The 12,555-nt window shown below is 42.4% G+C and overlaps 2 protein-coding genes across 2 annotated transcripts; one reads left to right on the top strand and one right to left on the bottom strand.

Annotated features, from left to right (window-relative positions):
• Window positions 1-277: 277 nt before the first annotated feature.
• LOC115673318 (GABA transporter 1-like) lies at window positions 278-3,085 on the bottom strand. Its single transcript, XM_030595455.2, has 7 exons — window positions 2,713-3,085; window positions 1,963-2,193; window positions 1,741-1,838; window positions 1,401-1,587; window positions 1,157-1,287; window positions 823-1,056; window positions 278-717 (listed from the first exon to the last, which is right to left on the bottom strand). The coding sequence occupies exons 1-7, from the start codon at window positions 2,843-2,845 to the stop codon at window positions 337-339; spliced, it is 1,395 nt and encodes a 464-aa protein (XP_030451315.1). The 5' UTR covers window positions 2,846-3,085; the 3' UTR covers window positions 278-336.
• A 2,636-nt stretch (window positions 3,086-5,721) lies between these two features.
• On the top strand, window positions 5,722-9,065 carry LOC115673286 (uncharacterized). The gene is given in 7 exon segments (XM_056308670.1): window positions 5,722-5,962; window positions 6,731-7,333; window positions 7,625-7,713; window positions 7,879-7,978; window positions 8,291-8,549; window positions 8,775-8,818; window positions 8,820-9,065. Coding segments are annotated over 7 exon segments (1,362 nt in total). The 5' UTR covers window positions 5,722-5,728; the 3' UTR covers window positions 8,853-9,065.
• The last annotated feature ends 3,490 nt before the right edge of the window (window positions 9,066-12,555 follow it).

Raw genomic sequence — 12,555 nt, 5'->3', positions numbered from 1 at the left:
AGCATCCCTCTCCAAGTCCATTTCTTTTGATTAATTTGAAATTCGACTCGACTTGACATGATACCGTATCATACGGCTTACTCTAATGCTTCACTAACTTTCTTAAAAATAAATAAGAAATGTTTATGTAATTGAATATGTGAAACCGGAGAAAGTAATAGCACGACGATGGAAAATCTGGAAAAAAATATCCCTTCTTATAAAAATAAATGACTTTATTTAAAAGGGGGTCGTGTAAATGTATTTTCCAGTTGATGGACTTGTTAAACAAACTTGATAAGGAAATTGCAAAATATTAATTGTACATATCATTAGAGCAATCGTCAATTATAGTCACTACATGTTAGCAAACAATCGATAAGTCTTGGCATCGAGAGCTATCTGCCTGACCGATGCCACTGCGCCGATGGCCACCAACATCGAGGACACGACGATGATCGTCGTGTTCACCCAGAACACGAAGCTCCTCCTAGAGGGCTTGAAGGCCACGTTATAGAAAACCATGGGCAATATGAAGTCTAGGGGGATGCACCCGAACGCGCCGAACAGCGCCATGATGTCCGCGAAGAAGGGCAGCATCGTGGCCACCATGGTCGCCACCACCACCGATAGCGACCGAGCGATCAACCTAGGCACCACATTGCGTGTCGAGAATTGGTCCATCTTTGGGTCCGCAAATTTCTTCTCAAACACTTCATTGGTTAGTTGCAAATATACCTATATATATTTCGTCAGAGACCCAAATTGACGATGAACTTAAAAGTAGTTGAAGAATTAGCTAGAAAGATGAGCAAATTCTACTTTCTTTAGGTTAATTCTTACCACAGAGACTGCTGATACTTGGAGGAGGCAGAAAATGTTGGTCATCAAGAGGAACCAAGTGGGTAGGAGTGGCTTGGTCTTGCCCATGAAATTGGTCAGAATCGTTCCTTTGGACTGATTCCCAAAGGCCCAATACCCAGAGATTCCAACACTGAAGTATGTGGTCACTATGACCGAGTAACATACACACAGGCCTTTGAACATCTTGCCCTTCACCGGTGGAGCTAGAGTTGCCTAAAACCATAGTAAATTTTACATTATGGATCAATTAAGGTAAAGTCAAAATCGAAAAGGCAAATTCAAAAAAATTATATTGAGCCGCGCTCTAGAAGACCTGGATCTCAGGGATAATTCCACTTGCGTAAGTGGTGGCGATGATGGAAATCCCATTGAAGGCGCCTAAAAGGCGGTCTGCTCGGCTACCGACCAAGGAGTAGTCCTTTGGCGGTGCATTTGCCGAGTCTCCTAGGCGGTGTCAAAATAGTTGCATAATGGTCAACCTCGATTTTTATCTTAAGCGTTATAAATCATGATATGACATAACTATAAATTCGACGTTTATCGACATGAGTTCTTACCGATGTCAATGGAGCCGCCCAAGGCGCAAACGCTGTAAGCGAGGCAGAGGACGAGAGAGACGAGATTGATGTGCCTGAGGGAGTGGAAGGAGGGGACTTGTGCTAAGAACAGAGTTAGGCCACCAAACATGGTGATGAATTGGTAGAGCTGCATTTTCCCATCTGGCTTATAGAGCAAGTATATGAACTGCACAATCAAGCATAACAAAGAAAAGAAAAACTCGAATAAAATTAATTGAGAGAAGCCACATTAAAAAAAAATCGAATTGTTTGATTAGTAAATACAAGTGTATTATTAGAATCGATTTTTCATGTTAATTTGGAGGGAAAAGTTACTGACCTTGAGACTCTGTCCACCCAAAAGAGTGCAGGCAACGACAGCACCATAGCATATAGCAAACTGTAGAGGTCCCACAAAATACTTTCCCCATGCGGGTCCTGTTAAGTAACAAGCCGTGACATATAAGTTGAGTTGGGAATCACCAATTCATACAAGAATTTAGTCGTACAATAAGATTAATTAGTAACCAAATCCATAGATTAATTAATCAGGGGAAGTAACCTAGGATGTCGTGAGCCATGTCACGGAATCGGAGCTGGCGCTGACCGAGATGGGCTTGTTGCTCCAGGACGAGCGAGAGGAGGTTGTAAGAGTAAAATGTGACCACGGCCCCAAAAGTTAGGCACGCGATCCCGGCCACCCAACCCAACAGGCTCATCGCAAAGGGTAGGCTCAACAACACCGGCGCCACTATGGACGTCGTCAGGTGGTACCCGCAGTGCCACCACGACCCTGTCAATATGATCCCAAACCCATTATTTCAATGATACATACTCTTTTTGAATTCAAAACGACACGCATCGGGTATCTGAAACGGTTTGTGCACATTGACATGTACAGATCAGGCGCAAAAGAAAGATCGCTCCCATATTCTCTTCCTTCCTTTTTTCCCCTTTCGCGACTATTATATTGGCCTCTTGATTAGGACCACAGTTTGAAAAATCAAGAGATAGATCATGCAAAATTGTACAGACCTGACCGGACAACATGTTATACCATGAATTAGAAAATGCTCATATGAAAAATCACACTGCTGATGAAAGAAAATCATGTACTATATCAGTTGCCTGATCAAGCAATGGACCGCTTCGCGAGCTCGTTCTAAGCTCAACTCCAATAATATTCGAGAGCGTAACAAGCAGCTTCGGATTCATTTGCTTTCGCTAAGACAGGGTCGTGCATCCCTAGAAAGAGAGAGAGAGAGAGACTGTGTTACAAGCTCGTCCACAGAAAGGGACGAGTAGCACTGACCTCGTGATTTGAGGACGAAGAGAGCTCCGGCGTCCAAGTCTTTCGGGTTCGGGCGGCCGGCGAAGCCGTCGCCTTTCTGATCACCCAGCGGGATGGAGACGTCCATGGAGCTTGGAACCACCGTTGTCCCCATTCTCTCTCTCTCTCTCACACTCACACACACACACAGAACTCTTACATAAATACCCAGAAGAACATCATAAACACCCAGGTTTCCTTCGAAGAACACGGCACATCATATCATCAGAACACAAAAAGAGTGGAAAAAAGGGAAAGAACGAGCAGAGGAACGATGATGATGGGTAGAAATGAGTGAAGAAGAAAAGCACGAGGACGGGATAATGATGGTGGCATTATCATATGGGTGGCTCTGGTCAACCGGTCGCCACCGACTGCTCCAGATTCAAATAATTCAACACACTCACGGGTAATCCCAAATGTTAGAAACCATGGAAGAGCGACTCCACGACAAAGTTTCCACGGTGTTAAAAAGTGGATTCCACCGCTTTCCATGGGGGTCGGTCGTCGCCATCAACCGAAAACTTGTCGTCATCTCTTGCGTTGGAGATCATGGACCGGCTCGGTCCCTAGCTAAAAGTGCTGCGTGCGAGCCAGTAGAGGGAGGATAGTGAATTTCGAAATCGAACTTAGACTATTCTCGCTCGGATGCGGCAATCGCTCCGTCCCGTAAGAGTCGAAGGACCCTGATTTCGAGAGTGGCCACGAAAATGTGAAAGTACAATAATCTCATACTCGAGCCCCGAGCTCGACCAAGCCGCAAGTTAATTTGGGTCGGGTTTGCTTCAACTTAAAAAAAAAAAAAAGAAAAAAAAAATACCAGTTTTGCTGGTCGTACGAGAAAATCACGTGAATTCATATGCGACAAATATTTATATTTCGTGAAAGGTTCTTTTATTTTTACATTTATCCGGTGAAGGTTTTATGTGTTAAATAATCAAATACAAAAGGTGAAAGTCAAATGTCGTTGCCGTGGGACGTCTTCCACTTCCAGGCAGCAACGGATAGTGACTTCTATCAGATCGTGCTGAATTCAGCCTCGTGCTCTTCTAGAAAAAAAGATGAGATAGGTAATGATGGGGCGCTTGGTGCATCAAGCTTGTAACTCGGGGAGGCTGCTTTTGTTTCTCTTTTTTATTTCGAATTCGATGCCAATTTAGATCCTCCAAAGTGGGAGATGATTTTTTTATGTATTGGTCACGTTAGCAACATCAGTTGCCATGTTAGTCCATTTCGCCTTAAATATGATCGGTGGTCATAATTGTCCCTTAAGTAAGAGTTTGCTCTTTCTTCGAGACATTTGAAAAGTGAGGCTAATCTTGTTCCGGAGGCATTAATATGTGATTTTTATTGGGATCGGGCCACCGAGAATATAACATCATCAGATGATCCGATACTTGTGAATTCAGTTCACATCAACCATTTGATGAGATGTGCCCTAATTTGACGGTGCCCGGCACAAGCAGTGAAAAGCGGCGAGTGGCGAAGTGCGAACTCGTGATCCCCGAAAGAAAGGTGACGTTTCAAATCATTTGGCCAACTCCTTAGGTCGATATGTATTCACCGGTCCGACCCGAGCGGCAAGTGAGCCTCTGAAAGAAGATCGATCAGAATGTTTGGATTTTGGTCGAACCGTTCAACTACCCACCTGTCGTCCTGTATGCACGGTCAATGATGCTCCATAGATTTTCCCTTTCGTTTTCCATACATCCCACGTGATTTTGACCGGAAATGCATTGTTTATCCACGTCTGGTGCATACCAAACGCTTCGTTTATGCGACCGGTGGCTTGTGCTTTCTCATCCGCTTCGTATATTCCAATGTATTTTCTCAACGAGGATTCCTTTGACTATCTTCTTCTTTCTTTTCTGATGTCATTTGGGATTTTGACTTGAATTCTTCTTTGGTTTTGTCGATCTCGATACGAAATCATCCCTCTGTGCCGGCAGGTGAGTCTCGGATTTTATTTGTGGTTTTTTATGCATCTAGTTTGATTCTAGACAACGACGCCAAATTTGCTTCCTCCATCGATGCTTTCTTTGCATTGGTGAAAATTGCATCTTTGGGTTTGGCCGATTCCTCTATTAAATCTCCAAGACCAATGATACAGATCTGACTAGCCCGAGTGAGATATATTAGTTTTGGACGGATCCAGACGATTCTATTCTACCATATATAATGCCAGCATCGCATACCGCGTCGTCGATTAATACGCCGCGTGACTACCGATCACGATTTGCCATCTTCTGCTCGACTACCCGCTAGCTCCGTTCGGTTTTTTTATTTTTAGTTTTGAGTGTTGACTCCACTATTTGTTAAAACAAAAATTTGATCAGTATATTGCATCGGTAGACCATATAGTGAGGTTTAGAGGTGTGTAGAGCATGAACTTATGATAATTTAAACTTCGAATTACATAAAAAACTTTTTCAATTCTATCTCCTTATAAACTTAAGAGTCCACTTTTAATTTCCGAGCTCATGCATCTGTTTAATTTTTTATAAATAAATAACATAGCTTTTCTTAATAATAGACCTGTCAAACGGGTGGATTGGGTCGAAACTGGTCTAATCAAAATTGACTTATTTACACACAAGCTTCCCACATAGAAAATCTTGTCGGATTCGACAGGCCATTAAACTCCCGTTAATCGGATTTGGCATGGGAGGGGCTCGATTTTAGAGAAGTTATGCCGGTTTAAGGAATTTAGTTAGACAGATTAAAAGTGCGGGGACTTGATTGGAAAAAATCGCATAAGTTCATGGACCCAAAGTGGGAATTTTACCCACATTACAACTTGGACCGAATGGGCCTCCTCCGCCGTTCCATCCGTAGGCCCAATTAACCGAAAACAAAAATTCAACACAAAGCCCAGCCCAACTTCAATCGAGGGCTCGGGTAGCGAATTGACGGTATTGCCCTCGAGATCACGTGAAAATTCCCCAAACCGCCCAGCCTCCGCCCTCCTCGTTACGAAGGAGGCACCACCTATAAAAAAATGCCGCCGACTTCGCACGCAGCGGTCGCCAGCCCTTCTCCCTCTCGCTCGTCGCGAACTTGGAGGTCTGCGTTGCAAATGGCGAAAGGCGACGACGCGGTCAAGAGGAAGAAGAACAGGTCGAACAGGAAGAAGCTCCAGAAGAAGCAGGACTCCTCGACCGTCTCCGCCCGCGTCGCCGCCATCATCGCCGCCAAGAAGCGGCGCAAGTCCGGCAAGCGCCGCATCTGCCAGGTAAAGCTCGGTTTCCGGCGATCCCGCCGATGCTCGTCCCCGTGTTTATCTGCTCGGCGGAATGCTTCGGAAAACCGGGAGGACGCCCCCGGGGGGGAGCCTGGCTTTCCGAGCGCGTGAACTTGTTTCCTGGACATGTCGTTTCTCATTTTTTTTTTTATGGGAGCGAGCTTTGTTGCTTAAGGATTCGATGCGAGTGATGATATTGCGGCGAATGGATGACCGCGCTCGAGTTGGTTTCGCTGTGGAAATTGTGAATTTAGTAGTGTCCAGGAGAGAGCTAGTGAATGATTCTAAAGGGTGTTGATGAGTTCGATTCGATTCGGTTTTTCCGCGGGAAATTTGGAGAGTTACTCAAATGTCTAGATTTCTGAGGTGTCTGGGCTCTTCTAGCTGCAGTCGAGAAGGCAGTACGCGACATGTTGGGCGCTTTTACAAATTTTCAGTTTTGTTTCTACTGTCATGTGCTCAATTTGCTTTGAGGCTCGAGAAAAAATATCATCTTCCGATTGATGATTTGATCTCAGTTATCGAGCTCTTTCCCACCAATGCGTATTGACTTCGGAGTCATGTATCCTTTGTTTTAATAAAACTCAGTAAGCCACGAGGAATATGAAAAAAAATGTTAGCGCTTTTCGTTTAAATTCACACGACTGAGCGATTTTTTCTTTCATAATGTTGCAGTCGTATGTGCCTTTTGTTGTGCTGGTAATGTTAATTGATTCCTGAACTGGGAATTCGTTTTGCTGTGCCATCACGGTGAGACAGGGTATGTGTTTCAGTCTTCCTACTCCAGATGATCCATACAATGAGCGACATGGCAAGGACGCTTTGACTAAAAATATCAAAAATGGGAAGAGCGCTAAATCAAGGAAAGGAGCTTTGGAAAGGAATGATAATGGGTCTGATCCTGTACCGAATATAGGAAATAACGCAGAACGTCCCGAGAACGAGCAGGAGAAAGACCTAACTTCTAACGGTAAGCCTATGAAAAGATGTAACACAGCCAGTAAGGAGATTAAGAAGAGCGATTGTCAAGGTCAACAAGGTCATGCTTGGGAGAACTCATGTTCCTCTAAGTTTCTTACGTTGTGCCTGAAGACATTGGAGGATGCGTTGTGGCATGAAAATGCTCAGAATGGTGACATGACCAACCCTTTGTTTGTTAATGCCTGGGGAATCGAATTCTGGAAACTTTATGCCTCTGGCAAAGATATTCTAGAGGCAAGTGGTGTTTGTTCTTCAGCTGAACAAATTGCCTGGATTGTGTCCATTGCCGCTGATTCTTTTGCAAGGAAGGAGAAAGAAGGTCTATCCTTAACCAGCCCTTTCCTTTTATATCTTGTGCCAACAGCTGAGAAAGCTGCTGAGGTTAGTGTTTTTTCTTTCATTTACTTCTGCTCAAGTTTTATTTACTTTCTTTTCCTTGCTTGAAACGACAACAGACAAGCTAATGTTTTTAACTGTCTCTTCGCAATCTTTCATGAAATTAGGCTGGAATTGCAGCTATGTTTTTCTCGAATGGTCATATGAAATTAGGCTCGAATGGTGTAATCTTCTTATGTTCTGTGATTATACTTCACTGATTAATTGTCAGAAAATTAGAAGCTGCAGGTTACACCAATTCTCATTTCCTGATGTTGAATATTCCTTCATGGTTAGGTGCGTGCTATTTGCAAGCCCTTGAAGGCTCTTGGTATACATACCGTGAGTATACATTCCGGTGCCTCTATAGATCATCAAATTCACGGGTACTTTTTTCCCTTAACATAGTCTCGAAATTTCTAGGCCTATTTGAAAGTTATGCTGTATCACAAAATCCAATGTGATGTATGAAATTGAAGGTCAATATACATGTGTTGTGAAGAAGAGTTCTGTTCTTCCATTGCACTATTTAAAATTACTTTTTTTAACAGGTTGACAAGCTGTGAGCCTGAGTTTCTTGCGTCGACACCTGAGAGACTTTTGGAGCTTATTACCTTGAAGGCCATTGACGTATCTCAAACGTCCATGCTGGTACAAAGTCCACTTCTATCATTCCCTACCCCCAAACCAACCCCCAAATAAAAGAGGAACGAAATCTTGCTCTTGGTGGTTCCTCTCATAAAAGCTTTTCTGTTGCATGTTGTGAGGAACTTTCTGATCTTCTCGGTTATTATGCATACTTCACACAAGTTTTCGCTGCTTGATCTCTGGTATATGTGTATTTGTTGTTGCTTCCTCTTCACGGAAGTTGAATATATGCTTGTTGTCATTTAACCACAAGTTGCCTTAATTTTCTTGTTACTTTTTTTTTTTTTTTAAATTACTCTCTTCCCTCTTGAGCAGGTTGTTGACGGAGTCAGAACTCGTTCTGAAGGCGCTTATCTTGATATGATCAAATCTGTGAGACAATTTATTTCTGGAAATCCTCGTACAGTGGTTTTCAATGATTGCCTTAGTTGTCCGTGCACTGCAACTTTGCAAAATCTTCTGAATGGACCTATTGAAAGATTGTCTCTTAATGATTCCATCACCAGTCTTAGTTCATGCGCCGTCCAGTGTGCAAACGTCTGCACCTCGGAAGAAGAAAAGCTATTAAAGGTTTGTGCAGCTTAATGTTCTAACATCTTTTGCATGAGATGCTGCTTTTCTCTAGGACTGGTGAAGTGATTGTTTTAGGAAGTCATACTGATGTGTTGTGTACATTTGATATATGCCAATGATAATGGTGCATTTTACGGTATACCTTTTCAACTGCAGTTACTATTGTAGAAGAGTGCTACGCCTAAAGGTGGAGTGTTGAAAATAATGATAGCCTGTTTATGGGTAGTTCTCAAAGTTGGAGTTGATCACTTTACTAGGAAAAGGAAGACGGGAAGAAGAGAGGAATTTCAAGATCAAAGTTTGAGATCCTTTGAAACATTTTTGTACTGATTTATTTGCTCGAGTTTCCATATGATGGCAAAATATTGGCTACTAAATGCCATCCGTGTTGTCTTTCCTTTTTCAGTTTGTTCGGATGAATACAAGCCTTTGGCTATCTATAGAAGGAAATGCAAAGCTTTTGCTTTCGCGGTCTTCATCTAGAAACGGGCTAGGTTATCTGAGTTTTCTTCACTAATCCATTATGTCAGCACCTTTACCTTGAGTTTCAGCAACCACATCTCCTCTCCCTCCCTTGCCCCCTCCCTCACTCCTTAGCTAGAGGAAAAGAAATTGTAGAGGCAATGTTAAGGTATTCGATGACTATGAAGCTGGGTTTGTGGAGAAATGCCTGCACTCAAGTCCTGACTAATGACAAATATGATTTCAGTTTCCAGGATGACGTGTCGTTTTGTTGTTTGAAAGATGCTAGAATGGAAATATGATATTTAGATTCGGGTCTATTGTCTAGTGAAAATTGCATTCTCCATGGTACTAAACCTGAGTGGCAAGCACTATGTGTAGAGATTCCAATTGTCGGATCATGCTTGTGGCAGTAAACCTAGAAATCAGCTTAGAAAAGTATTGTACGCTGTTGGGAATGATAACGAGCTTGAAAAATTAGTTGGAGCACTTGAAGTGAAAGGTTATTTGATCTTGAGCCATCTAATCTGTGTACCATCAGATTCTGAAGAAAGGTAAGTTCACACGCCCTTGGGCTAATTGCCCTTGAGTGCATGCTTTCTATGGCATGGGGGCTTTCCATCGTGCAGATGGAGACTAATGATTTCCGTGCTAACAACTGACTATTGTGTAAACAAATGAAGCCTGGTCTTTAACTAAACTCAAATTTTCGTTTAAGTAATCTTTCCTGTCTATTTATGTATGGATTCTTTTTAGAGTTTTATGGATCTTTTCTTAGTTTGGCTCTATGTGAATTCTGGCAGCAAGAGGAAGCCCGAAAGTTCTGTTGTCTCAATCGAGCAACTCGACTTCCTCATGGAAGAAAATCCTGACTCGCGGAACCATTGATCAAAATGCTCAAGCGGTGCCATCAAGTGGTACCTGAAACCTTGAGAGACTTGGCTCTTTTGTCTTCGAGAATGGATGAGTAGAATCAGTTCCAGCCTTCATTCAAACCTTCATATACTGTCATATCTTGATTTTCATTTGCAGCTTGATGCATCGAGAAGCACATCATATTACTTTTGGGGAGGGGTCGGGTTCATGCAAGGGACATCATTAAAACTGTAAATTTTACGGCCAATTCTGTAAGACTTTCACGTTTTGTTATTTGCCGAAGCGCGTTTTTTTAATTATAATATGATAGCAAGTTGGCGAAATGTGTTCTTGCAGGAATTACTTATCCTTGAATGCTGGTATGTATCGTTTGAATCGGTTCGGCTTTTCTGTTAGCACGCGCATCGGACGAGTGAAAAGAGAAAAAAAGAGTGAAACAAGCGTAACAATAACACTGAGTTGTGCCAGTAATTGAGAAGTGAATCTCACGAATGAATACGATTTAATAAAAGGAGCCAGATAGTTTCGTGAAGTGCCCAAAAAGTCAACATGAACGATAAATCTTAGCCCTTAATACCCTTGAAGCGAACCTTAAAAAGACTATATTGGTCGCGTACATGGTGTGACCGGATATAATCAAAATCCCCTCATTCTTTCTCCGTTGTGGATGGATGGGGAAGACGCATCTCGCCCGTTCCAAACAGCCTACTGTTAAACATGTAAATTTCAACTTTGAGTAAGCATTTTAGTCCGCGGTGTGGCGTCGTAGTTGGATGTGCACACATCTTTTCAATCCAGCTTGGCTTGGAATGTTTTAATTATTGGTAATCAATTATAGGTCGGACCGTCAACAACCTCCAATACGAGGTCGGCAGTCGTGAGGAGGAGGAAAGAGGTAGGGATCTTAGGCTGTGTTCGTTTACGGAAAAATATTTTTCCGGAAAATATTTTCCGCATTTTCCGGTGTTCGGGGGCGGAAAATATTTTCCGTGGGAAAACATTTTCCTTCCCCACCTCCAAATCCTTCGTTGTTTTGAGGAAAATGATTTCCTCTTTTCACAAAGAGGAAATCATTTTCCCCCAAATTGAAGGCAAAATTGCCCATGGGAGGGAAAATATTTTCCCTGGGAGAGGAAGTTGATCGCCGGTCACCGCCGTTGGCCGCCGGTCGCCGGCCCTGCCTCGCCCGTCGCCCGCCGCCGCCTGCGCCGCCGCCCCCGCCGCCGTCGCCGGGCGCCGCGCGCTGCCGCCGCCGCCGCCGCCGCCGCCGCCTATCGCCGATGAAAAATATTTTCCGAAACTTTTTCATATTGGTCACCGAACACCGGAAAATTATGTTCCGGGAAAACATTTTTCAGGAAAATGACTTCCGGGAGAATATTTTCCAAAAGGAGAATATTTTCCGCCAAACGAACGGAGCCTAAGAGTTAGGGTTTTATTATGGAAGACGGGAATGATGAGGACAATTTGGGATGGAAAATGACAATTTCATAATTAGTGGACAAGGATCATAGGTGGAGTATGCCCGTTGAAATCTAGTAAGAAGACACAAAATTTGGAATGTAGATTTTCAAAAGAGAGAAGGAAATTGATATAAGATATAAAAGTGAGGATGATCATTGATATTTTTCTTTTTAATAAATTTATAACCCAAGACTCCAATTGTATTTAGCTGGCTATTTGGAGGAGAACTAGCACAGTAACCCACCACTACAATCCCCACTTAAATACAGAGCTCAAGGATAGAGATCGCAACCATTGAGCCCTAAGCCTAAATCATGGAAATTCCCTTGCCACTGGGATAATCCCATCTGTGGTGGGTAACTTTACATTCATTCTCAACATAAGCAAAGTATCCATGTACCTCATAATTACAAGATTTGAATCTGTTCACCATGTAAATAACATTTCCCCAAGTGACTCATTCCCATATGAAATGCAACATGCAGAAAGCTACTATGTTTCCACCTACCTTATTATTCAGGGGTTAGTCGGACGGGATACATGTAGTTCTTATTCCTTTTTTAGACACTGAATATAGATTCTGACCACAGCAAATGCCTCTTGACTCCCAAGATTGAACTATCATCAACTCTTCTTTTGCCCAACACTTCAATGGATCAAAGTTCAAGGCAAATGATTTGGGCTAGTTAATTAAGTGCTTCCATATCAGCCCTCAACTCAAGTGAGTTCATGACCCTAGGATCGAGTTCATGTATATGATGACTGTTGTGCTAACTAGCTAGCTTGCCGCTTAGTTCCCAATGCCAGCAATTAGGGAGTTAATTATGCTCTCTAAGGGTCTGTTTAGTAACGTTTCTGTTCCTAAAAACAATTTCCGTTCAGAAATAGTTTTTTCTATTTCTTTTCTCTATACGAGTTTCTGAGCAAAAAAATGTGTTTTGTAACTGTACAAAATTTCTATTCCCAGAGTAAAAAAAGAACAGAAATGTGTTTGGTAGGACACTAAAAATTTCTACTCCCAATTTTTTCATTTAATTATAAAATTGTTAGTGGAGACTTAACAATTCATGTTTGAATAAAATTAGACTATAAATATAATAAGAATATATTATGATACATAATTAAATGACCTTAATACAATCATAAAGAAAATTACTCCTTATAGACAAGGAAAATACCGAGTGGTGGTCAAGGAAATTGCAACT

Source organism: Syzygium oleosum, unplaced genomic scaffold (genome assembly GCF_021117445.2).
Source record: "Syzygium oleosum isolate NSW1041296 unplaced genomic scaffold, Sole_v2.1 Sole_v2.02, whole genome shotgun sequence".
NCBI lineage: Eukaryota > Viridiplantae > Streptophyta > Magnoliopsida > Myrtales > Myrtaceae > Syzygium > Syzygium oleosum.
Note: the sequence above shows the minus strand (reverse complement) of the source record. Positions and strands in the feature narration are given on the sequence as shown.